Here is a 14,907-nt window from a genome sequence, read left to right on the forward strand (position 1 = left end):
ACGCCGACTGGATGTGCTTAACACCTCATTAGACGCCGTGCCAGAATAGGCGAAGGGGCTGAGGCTCATTTTCCAGATATTCCTGCTTCAAGCGCCAACCTCCGCTCTGCGGCATCCTCGACTCCCAGAGCCAGCAGACAAGACTGGGCAGAGTCGTCACGTGTCCCGCAGTCACGTGAGTACAGCGCAAATACACGTTGCTCAGGTTTCCAGGGGCCTTTTTGTTTTTGTTTTTGTGCCAAGTGCCGCTGTTGCGTCGTGAAGTGGGGGCGTCGCAGCGCGAAGGTAGGAGGAGGTGGACTCTCGTCCTGCTTGAGGAAATGGGGCTTAGCGTTTGCGTCCCGTGGTCGGAGGAGCAAGAGTTGCGTTAGTCAGGTGGAGCTGTGTCGAGCCTCGTCTCCCCTCGACCTGCCTGCATTAGGAGAGGGCCGCCCTTTGCACGTCGGGAACGGAGAGATTCTCGTGGGTGACTTAATCCGCGGACAAGCACCGCCTTCCGAAACGGGGCGCCTTCCTCCAGACGGGTTGGGCTCACGGTCTGCTAGCCAAGCTGAAGAAAGGCGCCTTCATTTCCCAAGCTCTTCCTAGAAAGATGCTTTTTTGTTGTTGATTAAAGTCACCAGCGCGTCTCTCCAAAAAACACGTCGCTGCCCGGGGAGTCCCGACTTCTTTATTTTGACCCCTCCCTGCATTTTAAAAAGGAAGGGCGCCCTTTGAGACATACTAGCCCTAGAGCGGGGTTCTAGAGTGGTCAGTACTGACTCCCAAGGGTCGATCGGACTATCCAAAGGGTTGTTGTTATTTGTAGTACTATAAGTTAAAGTATTTATTAAATTATTTCCATATAATTTATAAATAATTCATACATTATTTTACATAGATAAATGTTTGGGGGTTAATGAACAACCTGAAACTTCATGAAGGGGTCAGTGAGCTGAAGAGTTTGGGGACCCTGCCCTAGAGGCACATACACGTAGCTCTGGGGTAGAGTTAGTTGAAATACACCGGTTGCATTGCAGGAGTTCTCTGAGCTTGGTTTCTCGTTTACAGGTGTTTTCTGCAAGGTGTGAAAAGCAAAGTTCAGAGAACCCTTGCAACCCAATCAGTGTGAGTTTGCAGGGCTTGGTGTATATCTTTGGTGCACAACTGGCTAAGGCAATAAAAGTTCTAAGTGCGTGAAAAATAAAAGACTTCTTCCACCATGTTTCCGTATCCACCAAGTATATTGAAACTTTGAATGGAAGAGCCCACAAAAGCAGAAAGCTTCCAAAAAATCCAAGAACAGGTTGAAAGAGTCAACACATACAGGCATGAATATATATGATCAAAATTCCCTAGCAGCAAGGTAGATTTCATTCAATAGCTAATGGTTGCTGACATTGATAAGTTGTCCAAGCAGGAACAATTTTTCTCTTAATGGAGTCCTGGGTTCCCAAACCCTATAGGGCCTCCTTACCACATCTCAAAGTGAGGTAATTTGTACCTAGGTGGCACCACCCTGTCCCACCTTGGCTTATCTCAACAAGCTAGTTAGGTTTGGATCTGGTTAATACTTGATTAGCAGACAACCAGCAAATTCCAGGATTCTGGACTAGACTAGAAGATGCATGGCAAACCACTTCTGTATTGTTGGACATGTCCATAAAGCCACCAGGAATTACATTACTATTGATCTAAGCACATTATTGCTCATATAGGTGTCATGGAAAATGATGTACATGAACTAATAGCTTGGCCTTCCATTCAATTTCCCTCCCCTTTTACTGGATCCCTGTGGTTCCTTGAAGAAGTTTTTTTTTTTTTTTTGGCCTGAAAAAATGTCTATGTTTGTATGTTGCACTGAACCACAAACAAAATGTGGTTTTGACTACAGTATGGGCCACGGCTTGGTATGATGTTTGAATCCAGCTGAATAGTTCAGTAAACAAGTCTGGCTTAGAATGCAGTGTGAAGCCAGTGTTACAACTTGCTCCAATATCAAGCTATTCAAATGAAAATTCATTCAGTTAATTCAATAAAAACTCACTGTGTTCAAAACCTTCAGTCTGAATTCCATTGGTGCTGGTGTCATTTCAGTCCTGGCACCTCCTTTAATGTCCTCCTGATTTGATATTTTAAATTAGCTAGCAATATAAGAATTTCAGAAAATAGTTGGTTATCACTTAAAAGCTCTTCATGTTATCAGCGCTGGTTATTTGAAGTTACCTGCCTTTTATAGCTTCTGCCATTTCTATACATTTAGACGGAATCAGCATGCTTCAGGTCCCATCAATTAGACAGCATCACCTGATGGAATGTAAGCAGCGGGCCTTCTCAGTCACAACACCTGCTGTCAGGAATTACGTTCTTCCCAAGATTCATATGATCTCCACCTTGACCCTATTGAAATGAGCCCTTAAAACATCCCAAGGCTTTGGGTTAGGGTGGTTGGTAGACCCCTGTGGGATGTTTGTTTTAGTAGTGTTGATGTCCTTTTTCCAGATGTTTGTTTTGTATGATCTCTGAATTATTTTTAATGTTTTCATGTTGTACACCACCCAGAATTGGGACAGAGTCAGGCTGAGTATTAAATTAAAAATGGAAAATATTTGTGGCTTCACATGCCTCTTACTATTTTAAGATTCTGTGTTAACTCTGGCTACTATATTCCTTTCTTTTGTATGCAGATTTCATAGCATCCCCACTTCCAGGAAGATGTCACAGCTTAAATTCTGTTCTCGACGATCCCCAGTGGTTTGCTGTAATGGCTGTGTTGCATCAAGCCAATCTCTTGCCACAAATATTGGCCTTGGTATTTGATTTATTATTCTTTAATGGGTGGAATCTGTAAATTTTGGGAGGATAATGTCTATCATTTCATGTATGGTTCCACTACTGCCATATTCTTAATGAAATTCCTTGTTGCAGATATTTTAAAGATGGGTGGCAATGCTGTAGATGCTGCTGTGGCTGTAGCCGCTGCTTTAAATGTTACCGAACCATTCAGTACAGGCCTAGGTGGAGATTGTTTCTGCCTGTACTATGATGCAAGCACAAAGCAGGTGCGTGGTCTCAATGGAAGGTAAGTTCCAAAAAGACGTATGAGAGCAAATGCTCAAGGAAAGGGCTGGGCTCCATTACCAAGTTCAAGAAGAGAAGTAAAAAACACAAGCGTGCCTAATAAAACTAACGCAAAATAAAGCATGGAAGAGTACACATTGCAGAAGTAAAGCCTCCCAGAAGAACAGATAATAGATTTGAAAAATCTTCACCATCCACAAGAGATATTTGCCTGATACCATTTCCAGTGCGCCTGAAGCCTTGCAATGTAAGGACTTCTCTGCAACAAATTTATTTATTTATTTAACAGACTTTTAGGCCACCTCAGTTGCAATTGAAAATTAAGTGTAAAACAAGAAGAAGGTAAGGCAAATGAAACAAATAATAACATTGCTAAAACCCATGTTGGAGAAAAAGAACACCTGTTGTACATCACATAAATATAAGTTAAAAGCAGGGTAACAAACCACCCTGCCCCAGGGCCTGCTTAAAAAACCCAGTTTTCATAGCCTTTATGAAAAGGGAACAAGGTTGAGGCTTCAGGAGAATGTTGTTCCAGCCATGGAGAAATTTCTTTGTGGTAGAAATATGAATGGAAGGGAAAGAATAGGTGAAGGTGTCCAAGTGGGTTGTGAGAAATGCAGCTGGGCAACTGAGGCTCTGAATAGGCTCTTTGCTCAGAGCCAGTGAATCAGAAGTAGAGAAAAGACTTGAACCCAGGTCTCTTTGAGCCTTGTTGCAATAAGTATTGGGAGAAGATGTCTAGCTGTTGCTTGAAGCGTGGAAAAATGGATGATAGAGAAACAGTACAAATAGTCATTTGAGTGAGCGGGCAAATAAGAATCCAGGTTATTGCAAGTAACACTTCCTAAACCGAAGCACTTTTTCTGAAAGAGGCGGCAGATTTTCTGGACTAAATTTCTCAGAACATTTCAATTTAATGATAGAGATTGGGCTTGCTACAGTTCTCACAAGCTTTCTTGCATATGCAAATAATACTTGCTAACGTTTTGGATTTGTACCTGCAGACTTGTGTGCATAATGTCACTTTAATTTATTTTTAAACTGTCTCTGATAATGATTTTGTGTGTATACAATATTACAATGGACAGAAAGTTTTGGTTTCATTTGGGAAAGTTTTGTTTTTTTAATTTAATTAGAAGGTCGGAATCCAGCTTTGTATCTCATTTCCTTTTTTTTTAGTTCTGAATTTCCTATGTCTGACTTTTACTGAACTTTTTGGAAGTGCAAAGGAATGGCTGTCCTTTTGCTGTTGGGCTTCACTGAATGTGAATAGGAGGGGGCTATAAAAGTCTAGCATCAGGTGGTTTTTGATTCCTTTTCTGTAGTGTAGTCAAAGGGCAAAGAACAGGGTGTGCTGTCACTCATATATCTGATTTCCAAAGATACTCGCCTCCTGGAACGTTTCACAAAGAAACAGGAAACCATTTCAAATACAAATGACTTTTTCCCCCCAGATGTTATACAATGCACACCTGACCAAGCACCATGATGAAAGTATAATTAAAGGAACTTTTCCTATGGAAACTACTTCCTATGATACCGTGCAGTAGTTTGCTATAAAAGCATATTAGGTATATTAAAATAATAACAAGAGACTAATCAGAATTCAAACCTAGAGTTTGATTTAAAAAAAAAAACCCAAGACAAATGCATTAAAAGTTCCAGAGACCCACGTTATATTCATGTATAGCTGGGAAAAAAGGATACTGATACTCCTAAAAACCGGAGACTTGAAGAATCCGTTTTTCTAAAAAGGAAAAGGAAAATAGCAACTACCATGGAATCAAAATAAAGCTGTAGTTGTAGAGAATGTCTACAATTGCTTAAAGCACCTGTAATGATGCATAACAAAATGAGATGCAATATTTTCTGGCAAAATTTCTACTGTTATTAGTTCCGCGAGTGATAGACATATAGAACTATTAATTATTTAAGGTATCGCCAGAATAACCAGGCAACTCTGATTTTATCCCTTTTCCACATGGTTCTCAGGCCATGTTTTAAGAACCTGTATTTCATTTCTGTACCACAAAATACCCAGAGCCACAGGAGAGATTGAAGAGAGAGGATGACACAAACATTATCTCAACAGTTTTTTCTCTTGCCATAGTACAGGTTGGATTCTGCTCAGGTTCACTGGTGAGGAAACATTCTCAGCGGATGCATCTTCTTTCCTATCATTGCATCTGCTTGACAGGAAAATTTCATGTGTTAATACTTATTAAAAACACAGAAGCCTGCCAGTTAAAAGAAAGTATGTATATCTCTGCAAAGTCTAAGTGAAAGGACACTGGAAGTAGCTAGACTTCCACATAATTTTATATCTAAAGATTACAAAATATAGATATTCTTACTGTTATACCAACTCATATACTGTGTTTAGACAACTTATATACATAATAACTCAAAATAATTTATATTGCTAAATGTTTCCTTGAATGGTATCAACATTCCAGATGTATTTTGCATCACTGATGCGAAAAAGAAATGGAGAACCCATTCTGTCAACTGACCATCCCTGATTAGCTAAAAAGGAATTTTTAGCCAACAGTTATGATGTGTCAGGCCCAGCCCAAGAACAATGATGAAACAGTTCAGTCCAGTACAGTTCCTTTATTTGCTTACACCCTCTAGACAGAATCTTGCCAGACTAACTCTACACTATAGCAACTAGTGGATATACCCCGTGATACTCTAGGGAGGGGCTAGTCTAAACCTCTTCTTCTTCTCAAGGTCTTGCTGCAGACTCAGAAGGCAGTTGCATTGTCCCCTTCTCTCCCTCCTGACAGCCTTGATCTCCCATACCAGCCTCCTCCTCGCAGATACCTTCCGTTACATGATGATCACATTCAAAATATTGTAATGGCAGAAAATCTTATATCTGGAAGAGCGCTCCATTCTGTTTAGTTCTTAACTAGAAGCCTTCCAAGGTCTTGATCTAGGGTTCCTGGATCATAGAAACAGGTGTCTTGCAACTATTTTTCTGATGAATATAATACTTAGGGTTTTTCCCACTATTGAATTAAAGTGCTATCCACTCATCCTTGAACTGGAACAAAATAATGCTGATATAAAATTTACTGTCCCCATTGTTAATCCCTTTCTTGCCTCCATTGTATCTGTTCTGCATCACTGCAAGTGATTTGTGAGTATGCCAGTCATTAAAGGCAAAGTGACTGTTTTTGTCTTATGACTATGATTTTCTCCTATGACTTTGCTACTGTCCCCTTTCAGCATGTCACTAGCCTGCCAGGGAAAACATCAAGTACTCAGCACTGCAGCATTAATGGGGATGGTTTGACTTTGGGACCCTGCCTTCTGGTCATTTGGCTGCCTTTCCTCTCATTTCCCAAGTTAAAAAACAAGGTGTAATAAGGAAACTGGAAGATGCCAGGGCAGAAGTAGACTTAGAGAGGATGATGACAGACTCTTCCATGATCATGGAATTAGGTAGGTTCTAGAAACTGGAGCCTAATCATACATATATACCACAGGACAGCCAGTTTCAACAGACTTGGAGAAATACTAGATGGGATCTCATCAGTAGAAATCCTCAAGCCAAAGGGAGTGTGGGAAGGTTGGAAACTTCTCAAAAGCAAGAAACCAGAAAGTTCAGTTACACACCATTCCAATTAGCTGGCTAGGGTAATGAAGGCTGAATTGCTCTGAGTTTCTCACACTTCCCCTGGGCTAAGGTGTCTTTTTGACAACAGTCCTGTTTCCTCCCTGCCAGACATTGAAGCTGGGTGTCTGTTAATCAGGGATGCTGTGGTAGGGATTAACTGCACTAGACAGGGAGATTGAACTAGATACAGTGCTCCCTAAGTTCCATTCCAAACCTTACATACCATCATTCCATAGAGAGGGTTAATGGAAACTGACCAGGGGAGGAAGGAACTGATTGAAGTTGAAGCTGACAAATATTAAGCAACTAACAGATAAACCACAAAGGCCAGTTTAAAATCCCTCATTATTATTTTATGAATATAGCAGTGAGGTAAAATAGGGCTGCTACTTCTAATGGTAAAGATCCTCACTGAGGCCATTTCAGAAGAAGAATGATACAGAATATGCCCTCTTCCCCAAATAAAACAGTGGAAGTCTTTTAGTTTCGAAGTACTATTAATGTGGAACACTTTTAATACATCTCTTCCATCCCAAATAAAATAGTGCAGCTTTGCTCTGTTCTACTGTGTTGGAAGTCTGGAGAAAAGTTGGGGAAGGGGAAGGGGAAAGGTTATGGGTATGAAAGGAAGTCCAGAAACAAAGTGCTAATGGAGAAAGCAAACCCTGGGAGAGAAAGGGCTACAACAGATGCTGGTTTGTGACCAGAGGGAAGAGGGTATATTCATGGCTCCTAACATGTTCAAAACATCTCCAATCGTACCCTTAAGTCACTTGTTCTCGACTCCAAGGAGCTGCCTTTGAAGACCATTTGGAAGCTCCAATTGTTGTAAACTGCAGCAGCCTGCTTGTGAGTTGTTTGTTGCAGTGAGCATGTTATCTTGTGCTGTGGGCCCTGCGCTGGCTTCCAGAAGTATATGGTTTGATGCCTAGGTCACATAAGGGCGGTTTTCTCCAACCAGAATTAATTCACCCAGTTTCTTCTTCCTGGGAAAAACTGCTACTAGTTCCTGCCTTTCATGAGGTGGTGAGAGCTCAGGCCTGGCAATGTTGTTTTTCAGTAACAGCACCTGGCCTCTGGAATATCCTCCCTTAGAAATTAGATTAGCCTCCTCTTTCATTGCTTTTTGAAAACGGAGCTCTTATGAAGAGTGGAGGAAGATGTTTCTTGTTTTGAATATTGCTGTTGCTCCATGTCAAATTTTTCCTTCACTTAATTAAATAGTTTTGTTTACCTTGGACAGTTTAATTATGTTGTATGCTGGGTTTTTTTTTTTAATTGTTGTTAACCACTGGGAGTCCCTGTAGATTAAGCTATATACAAATTTACTGAACAAATAAACATGTAACAAAGGGTTACAGATTTGATCCATCTTGAGGCTGTGGTGGGATAATGCCAGCTGCTGGAGGAAAGTATGACCTTTATATTGGTACAGCTAATGACATTTTTGGCTTCTTTATTCATGGGCTGGGAATGAGATGAGGACAGTACCATGCTGGCAAGGGAGAAGACGGCTCAATGAGATGGGATTGTGCTGGGGCAAACGGCAAGTGGGGATAAGGCTTGAATTAATGAGAGGTTATTTTCCAAGTATGGCCTTTATTAGACAATTATGTATGAATTTCACATGATCAGGCTATTGTATCTTCCATTTGTAACCATCTTCTCCCTTTTTTTTTTTCCTTATCTCAGAACATCTATTAAGGAGGGAAAGACAGAATATCTGCAGATGGACCTTTGAATGGTAACACTAGGACCCGTTGGGAAGCATCTTAAAATGTTGAGAGCAGTGTAATGAAATTAATTGTAGAAGAAGAATTGGTTGAAACAACAAGAGTTTCCAGGAATATGGACTGAAATGTTATAGCCTATTTAAATGGCCTGGAAATCACTTGCATTATTTTGAGTGGTTGTTGCTCAGGGCTCTGCTAAGCTGTCTGTAATGCATCAGTCCTTTTTCTTTTAAAATTGAATAACAGTTGGTTTTTATATGCTTTACATGCAAACGTCTGATTGCTCTGCAGTGGACGGTCTCCACAATCCCTCACCCTTGAGCTGCTAAAAGAATATGGCTTTGATGAAGTGAATCCTCCACCTTTACGACATGCATGTAACATCACAGTCCCTGGTGCTGCTGCTGGATGGTGTGATGCTTTCACATTGTACGGAAGCAAAAAGGTGAAACTCAAGCTTGCTCAAAACACCAGTTAGTGTTGTCGTTTCACAAATACGTTTGTATTTTTTTTTTTAGAGCTGAATTTGCTTTTTCTCTATTTGCACACAATTTCTTCTGCTTGTTTAAGATATGGGGAAGGGCAGGCAAAAGAATAGGCCATTGTCCTCTCTTCTTCCAGTTTTAAAAATAACACTCAGCTTCTCATTGTCGTCCACTGAGATTTTACTAATTTCCTTTATGTTTTCAAAGTAAGATTACGCTCTGCCCATATTTAGATTAGATCTCATACATATGAAACCAAATCGTAGATTTCATACACGTGATTGCATAGGAAGGAAGTAATGCCCTTTGAAATAGATCCTGATAACATTTATTGCCATGAAATATCATGTTAGTTTGAGATTTAGAAGAGGATAATTTGGAGGATCTCTCCAGAAACCTAAACCTTATGAGTTTTAATATTTTATCCCACTGTATTAATTTTCCATCTGTTTGAGAAAGCTGTAAAGCCCAGTTTAATCCTTTATGCTGATTCATAACTCCTCTCAACCCTTACACCTTTTATTGTAGTTCATATAACACACTTAACCAGGTCAGCTGAAGACTAGGTGACTGCATGCACATAGTGTGCTAAGCTTGATTAGTTTTAGCCTTGGCTTATATGATTCACTGTATTGTGGAAATCTTTATAACTGGTGTATTTAATGATGTGTTGATGGATAACAATGCAACATTTCTTGATTCAGCTTTCTATGGAGCAGATTTTGCAACCAGCAATAGAAATGGCTGAGAAGGGCTTTCCAGTATCTGAGATTACTTCTTATCAGTGGAAGCAAGATGCTCATGTTCTTCAGTCACCTGGAAACCAACATGGGAAGGACCTGTTGATCAATGGTGAAGCACCGGAGCATGGCCAAATCTTCCAAAATCCTTTTTTGGCAAACACTTTTAAGGTAAAGAGAGCTGCACTTCAGTGCCTCTGAAGGTTCAGAGCCAATTATGTATTAAATTAGTAGAATCCTGTGATTGTAACAACACACCTTTTGAGTTGTACCGTTGGATCAGCTGTGTCATGTATCATCATGGCATTCATGCAGATTGTTACAGAACAATTGAAATATATTTACTTAGATCATACAGAACACTAAGCCATATTGTGATTGTTTTGGTCTTGCACACTCTGTGAAACCACCTATGAAGGCGTCTCATGTATGAACTAGACCATTATGGCTTGTTCAATAAACCATGGTTAAAATATATTGTAGCATTATATATACATGCAGCCAGTATGAACATGTATGTACCTGCTATTCACATACACTACACATATATTTTATGCATACTCACTCACTAACCCACCAGTGAGTTTATCAGTGGAAATCAGAGATCTTGAGCAGAGTTATTGGGAGGGAGCTCATCTACCTCAGTCCCTGCAATTATTGCACACAATTAGCTTCCCACTGCTACCAACATTAGCCTAATTTTTGGTTGCCTGGAAAAGCAGATATTCTGGATGGTTCTGCAGGCTGTATTTTTTGCAACCAACTTGTGGGTCATCCACAACTAATATACACTGAAGTTGGTTGAAGAGTTTTATGTCTGGAATATATGAATTTCAATGCAACATTGAGAGAATCAGACTCTCAGCATTGTGTGAAACTCATTCTGCACAAGCTTGCAAAGAGCACAACATTAGATTCTAGTGTTTTGGGTACACAGTTTCAATGATGAGTTATCTCTTATCTCTTTCAAACTCTAATTTGAAAAGGATGTTAAATGTCATTTAAGAAGTGATCTTTTAATTATATCTTGAACACAGAGAGGAATCAGAACAGTATTCAGCATAGAATTTGACCCTGACTGACCCACTTCTGCTGCCTGGCTCCTTCTGGGTCTCTTGGTTGGAACCAAGATATATAGTCTTTGAGAAATGTTGAAGGCTGATATTTATCAAAAGAGGAATATTTCATGTGATGCAGGAAAATTAGTGGAGCATGGCAATAATGTACATCAAATTTAATTTTATTTCCACAGCAATTGAATTTGCTTCCTGGCTAACTTAGTTTTGAAAAACGTAAGAGATTAGGAAGCCATGTCTGGATGCTATTCAGCAGCATCTCCCAGTTTCATTTTTTAGCTAATTATAAATCTTAGTATCCTGGTCTGACAGATACTGCTTTTTAACCTAATTCTGAGAGTTATGTAATGTTGAAAAAGCGTTCAGGGATAAATGCCATAGAAATCAATACATGGCGCAGGGTAAAATGTATAGATGGTGTTAGATTGTTTATTTTTTAAACTCTTTTTTGGGCGGGAGAGGCTTATTTGCTTATCCATTTTTCAATGTGCATTCAAGTTATTTTATCAAATGACACATTTATAATTATTTTGTTACTTCCCCCCCATTTCTATGCATCTATATATTCCTTGCATTTAGAGTAATGTGGAACTTTCATCATCAGTTTTACAAGATGAGAATGTTGTTTAATTTAAGAAATATTCAGTCTGTCGGCTGAGAGTTGCTAGCAGAAGAATCTATGGATAACTATATTAATGTGGACAGGAGGAACATGTAGTTGTATGTTTTGCTTGGAATCATATTGTGCAATGTAGGGTTTGGAGTGCAAAATGGGGAAAAAGTAATGCTGTGCACCAAAAACTAGGAAGGTAAAAGAATTCTGCTACAGGTCCTTTTGGAAGCAAATTTTGGTAGTCACCCTCAATCAGATTTTATAGAGACATACATAAGTGCCCTTAAGTACTTAAGTATCTTTCTCTGATCAAGAGACTTTATAGGGGAGAATTTGGATTTGGTCTTGGATCATGAACTTTTACATGTCAGAAGAATAAAAGCAGGGGTTTCTGACACATAAAATTTCCTGGGCAAATTATATTAATAGCTTTGTAACTTAGATAGATGTGTACAAAGCCTCCATGTGTTGCAAATATAAATGCCAAAATTTTAAATATTTTTTAATTTACAGAGAAATTCATCAAATGGGAATACTGCTTTTCATGGACAATAAATAGCTTTTACTAATTCACACATACCTCCTTAAAATTGGACTATTTGTGTATTGATTTGATTTATGCCCCAGCTTTCTACTTAAGTGAGTACTCAAGGCAGCTAAAAAGGAAAATTAGCGAAGTGAATGATGCTAGACTAAAATAATCAGGCCTACAGTTTAACCCTGAGCTATATATATTCTCTTCTATTGGTATTACGTTTGTTTCTAATGCTATATAATATGTGACTGTTGAGAATTAATGTATTAAATGAAACTGTTCACCTATTCAGTTTCCTTAGTTGCTCGTCTCGTCTTATGTCAGAAATGCAGGAACTGGAAGGGAAATAATTATTAATCTAAATTAAAAAAAATTAAAAACTTCAATAAAAATATAGAGTTATATAATTCTTGCCCAATGCTGGGCCACATTGATGGCAAAGGTATTTCTGACCAGCAAGTCATTCTGTGTGCATGTTGCTAATTGCATCTTGTTAATATTTAACAATTCAGTGCCAGGTAGTAATGTACCACATCGTAAATGGGATTCCTATTTGGCTGATTATGTGGAATGATACATGTCTCTGTCTTGGTGGTACCAGGTACCAACAATTTGCCATTCCTTTTGAGTTGCTGAGAGTGACGTGGCTCTTTCTTAGAATTAGGTCAGAAGGCAGGGCAATTTCCTCTTGTGTACATAAGCATCACTTGTGTGGTTTGCCTTTTGAAGCTACTTATATATTGCATGCACTGTAATATTACAGTGACCTTGATAAACAATTATTGTTTTATTGCCCCCCATGAAAAAATGTTGTGAAATTCTTAATCTCAAATGACTATATAAAACTGGTACAGTTGGTATGAAATCCAAATTATTCTAGTCTTACAATTTTGTTTATGGTTCTAGTTCTAGCTTGAAAGAAAAGTACCATAGTTTGCCAGTTCAGAAGAAGCAGGAAAGGATGACTTGTTATAAAATAGGACATTAGCATGACGTACTATAAGATAGGACATTAGGATTCCATGGAATCATGGAAAGGAAGTGGCAGGGATAGAGGGATGTGCTTAAGTGCAAGTCTAATTGGCTTGATACCCAAACATGATTTTCTGTTATACATGAACCAAGTTATTTTTATGGTGTAATTCTCACTTGTTATACCAGCTGGCAGCCTTACTCAGGGATGTCTGCATAAGCAAGGAATCCGCAGTTAGATAAGTTTAGTCTCTTGGCTTATTGTACGCTTTCAGAAAACTGTAACTCTGCAAGTTGGAAACAAATAGTAATAACAAGCTACAGAGAAGATGACTGGGCTGTTTAAGGCCCAATTAACTGCTGAATTGTTCTAAACAGACTATACACTTTATGGCTGGGTTCCCACATTACACCAAGCCATAATATAGTGTATTTGATTTTGGCTTGACTGTGTTATGTAACCTCAGCCACTGTGATTTGTAAACCATGTTTTATGGCTTGTGTGAATCACCTATGGTTAATTTAGTATAACCATAATATAAAACATAATATACTATTCTATGGTATACTACCGTAGTATAAACGAACTATGGTTTAGCATGTCTTAACCCATCTGTGACACTCTCTTAGAAGTCAAAATGTTTTTTATGTTCCTTATAGTACTTGCAATATAGATTGAAAACATTTCTTAGAGAGCCTGCAACAAACTGACACTTTACTGGCAATGGCTGATGAATAAGAGACGTGCAACTTCATGTGATGTCAGAATAGATGCAGTTTCATTCATTTATTTTTGAAAATATGTTTGGTAAGCTACATCTAGACTACATTCTACAGATGGTTTAAATTGCTGTATACAGTGAGATTTCAGTCCTTCACCCCCAAATTTCATGCACATTTATGTAAGAATACCAAAATCTTGCATGGTCTTTCCTGAAATGTTAACAGAATGTTGGTGTTCTCATACTTAAAATCATGTGGGGTCTCATGCAAGAGAACTTTGACATGACATTTAGAGAGCTCATACTATTTTGGCAATTTTTTTCTAATGGTTAAATTTAACTTGGGGGGGGTATTTATATCATCTGGGTATATGTGAATACCTTCCTTCCAAAGCTATTATGATAAGTCAGTCTTATACTAGCATTTTCCAGAAGGATAGCTGTTTCTATATAATGTCTTACTATGTTGACTGAAGGATTCTTTTGCAAGCTGTTGCAGAAGTCTTGATGGGGGGCAGAGTGATGCTTGAAGTTGGCAAATCTTTTGCTTGCATGATTGCTGGTCATACATAGACTGATACAATAACCTTACTGTAGTAGGTCCACTGGCCCAGGTTCTTCTGGTATGTAATGTGTAAGCTACTAAGTGCTATAAACGATCAGAAATTTGTCAAGAGTCGTACTGCTTTTGAAGAGCTCATTACTTGCTAGTTTATTTCAGTACCTGTTGTTATTTCTATACAGGTAGTCCTTGTTTAGTGATTGTCTCAAACAGCAACCATTTGCAGTTACAACAATGATGAAAAAGTAACTTTGTGACCAATGCCTGTATTTAGGACCTTCGCAGCATCTCTCTGTCAGTCATATGCTCTCCATTACAGTCAGTTAGTAAGCTTTGTCCTGTGCCTAACCTGTTTTTTTCTTTTCCCCCCTTGCAGAGTGGAGAGATTGCCTAAACAAGCTATCTCTTCCTGAACTGCTTTTCTCCCTAGCTCATCAAGTCCCTAAAAAGTGCTAGCTGCAAGTTAACAAGCTCAGGTTTGTGACCTTAATTAGTTGATTAGAATCCTCCAGCTGCTGACAGCTGCTGCTTGAACTTGACAAGTCCCTAATAAGTTTCACATTAAAGGCTTTTGTTTGCCCCCTAAGGCAAACAGTCAGTGCTAGCACATTCCTTTCAATGTGCATTCCCCATTGTGTGTCTCCTTACTCTCTTGTAATCCCTTCCTCTCCAATGAATGTAAATACAAACATCAATTCTCTTCTTGCTAATTATCCCAGTGCCAGGGTGAGCATTCTAAAGGGTGGGGGAGTGGGGAAAAAGGGGTATAAGATTTGCTCTT

The 14,907-nt window shown here is 39.0% G+C and overlaps 1 protein-coding gene across 14 annotated transcripts in view; it reads left to right on the forward strand.

Annotated features, from left to right (window-relative positions):
* Nucleotides 1-46: 46 nt before the first annotated feature.
* The window catches only part of LOC103065035 (uncharacterized), a 52,943-nt gene continuing 38,082 nt past the window's right edge, over nucleotides 47-14,907 (forward strand). For 12 of the 14 annotated variants that reach the window (XR_015794437.1, XR_015794435.1, XR_015794436.1 and 9 more), the window contains exons 1-5: nucleotides 168-285; nucleotides 2,667-2,791; nucleotides 2,908-3,061; nucleotides 8,713-8,866; nucleotides 9,611-9,817. Coding sequence is in view for 7 of the 14 variants with exons in the window: in XM_088132254.1 (XP_087988380.1) it covers nucleotides 2,695-2,791; nucleotides 2,908-3,061; nucleotides 8,713-8,866; nucleotides 9,611-9,817 (612 nt within the window). In the remaining 7 variants the exon portion in view is untranslated. Of the gene's footprint in view, nucleotides 286-2,666; nucleotides 2,792-2,907; nucleotides 3,062-8,380; nucleotides 8,433-8,712; nucleotides 8,867-9,610; nucleotides 9,818-14,907 lie in introns of those variants that run through there. The other 2 variants (XM_088132249.1, XM_088132251.1) reach the window with 2 other exon arrangements.

The sequence above is a fragment of the Python bivittatus genome, unplaced genomic scaffold, assembly GCF_059951505.1.
Source record: "Python bivittatus isolate LINGU-HERP-01145 unplaced genomic scaffold, Pbiv_v1 ctg000980_np1212, whole genome shotgun sequence".
In the NCBI taxonomy this organism is placed as follows: Eukaryota; Metazoa; Chordata; class Lepidosauria; order Squamata; family Pythonidae; genus Python; species Python bivittatus.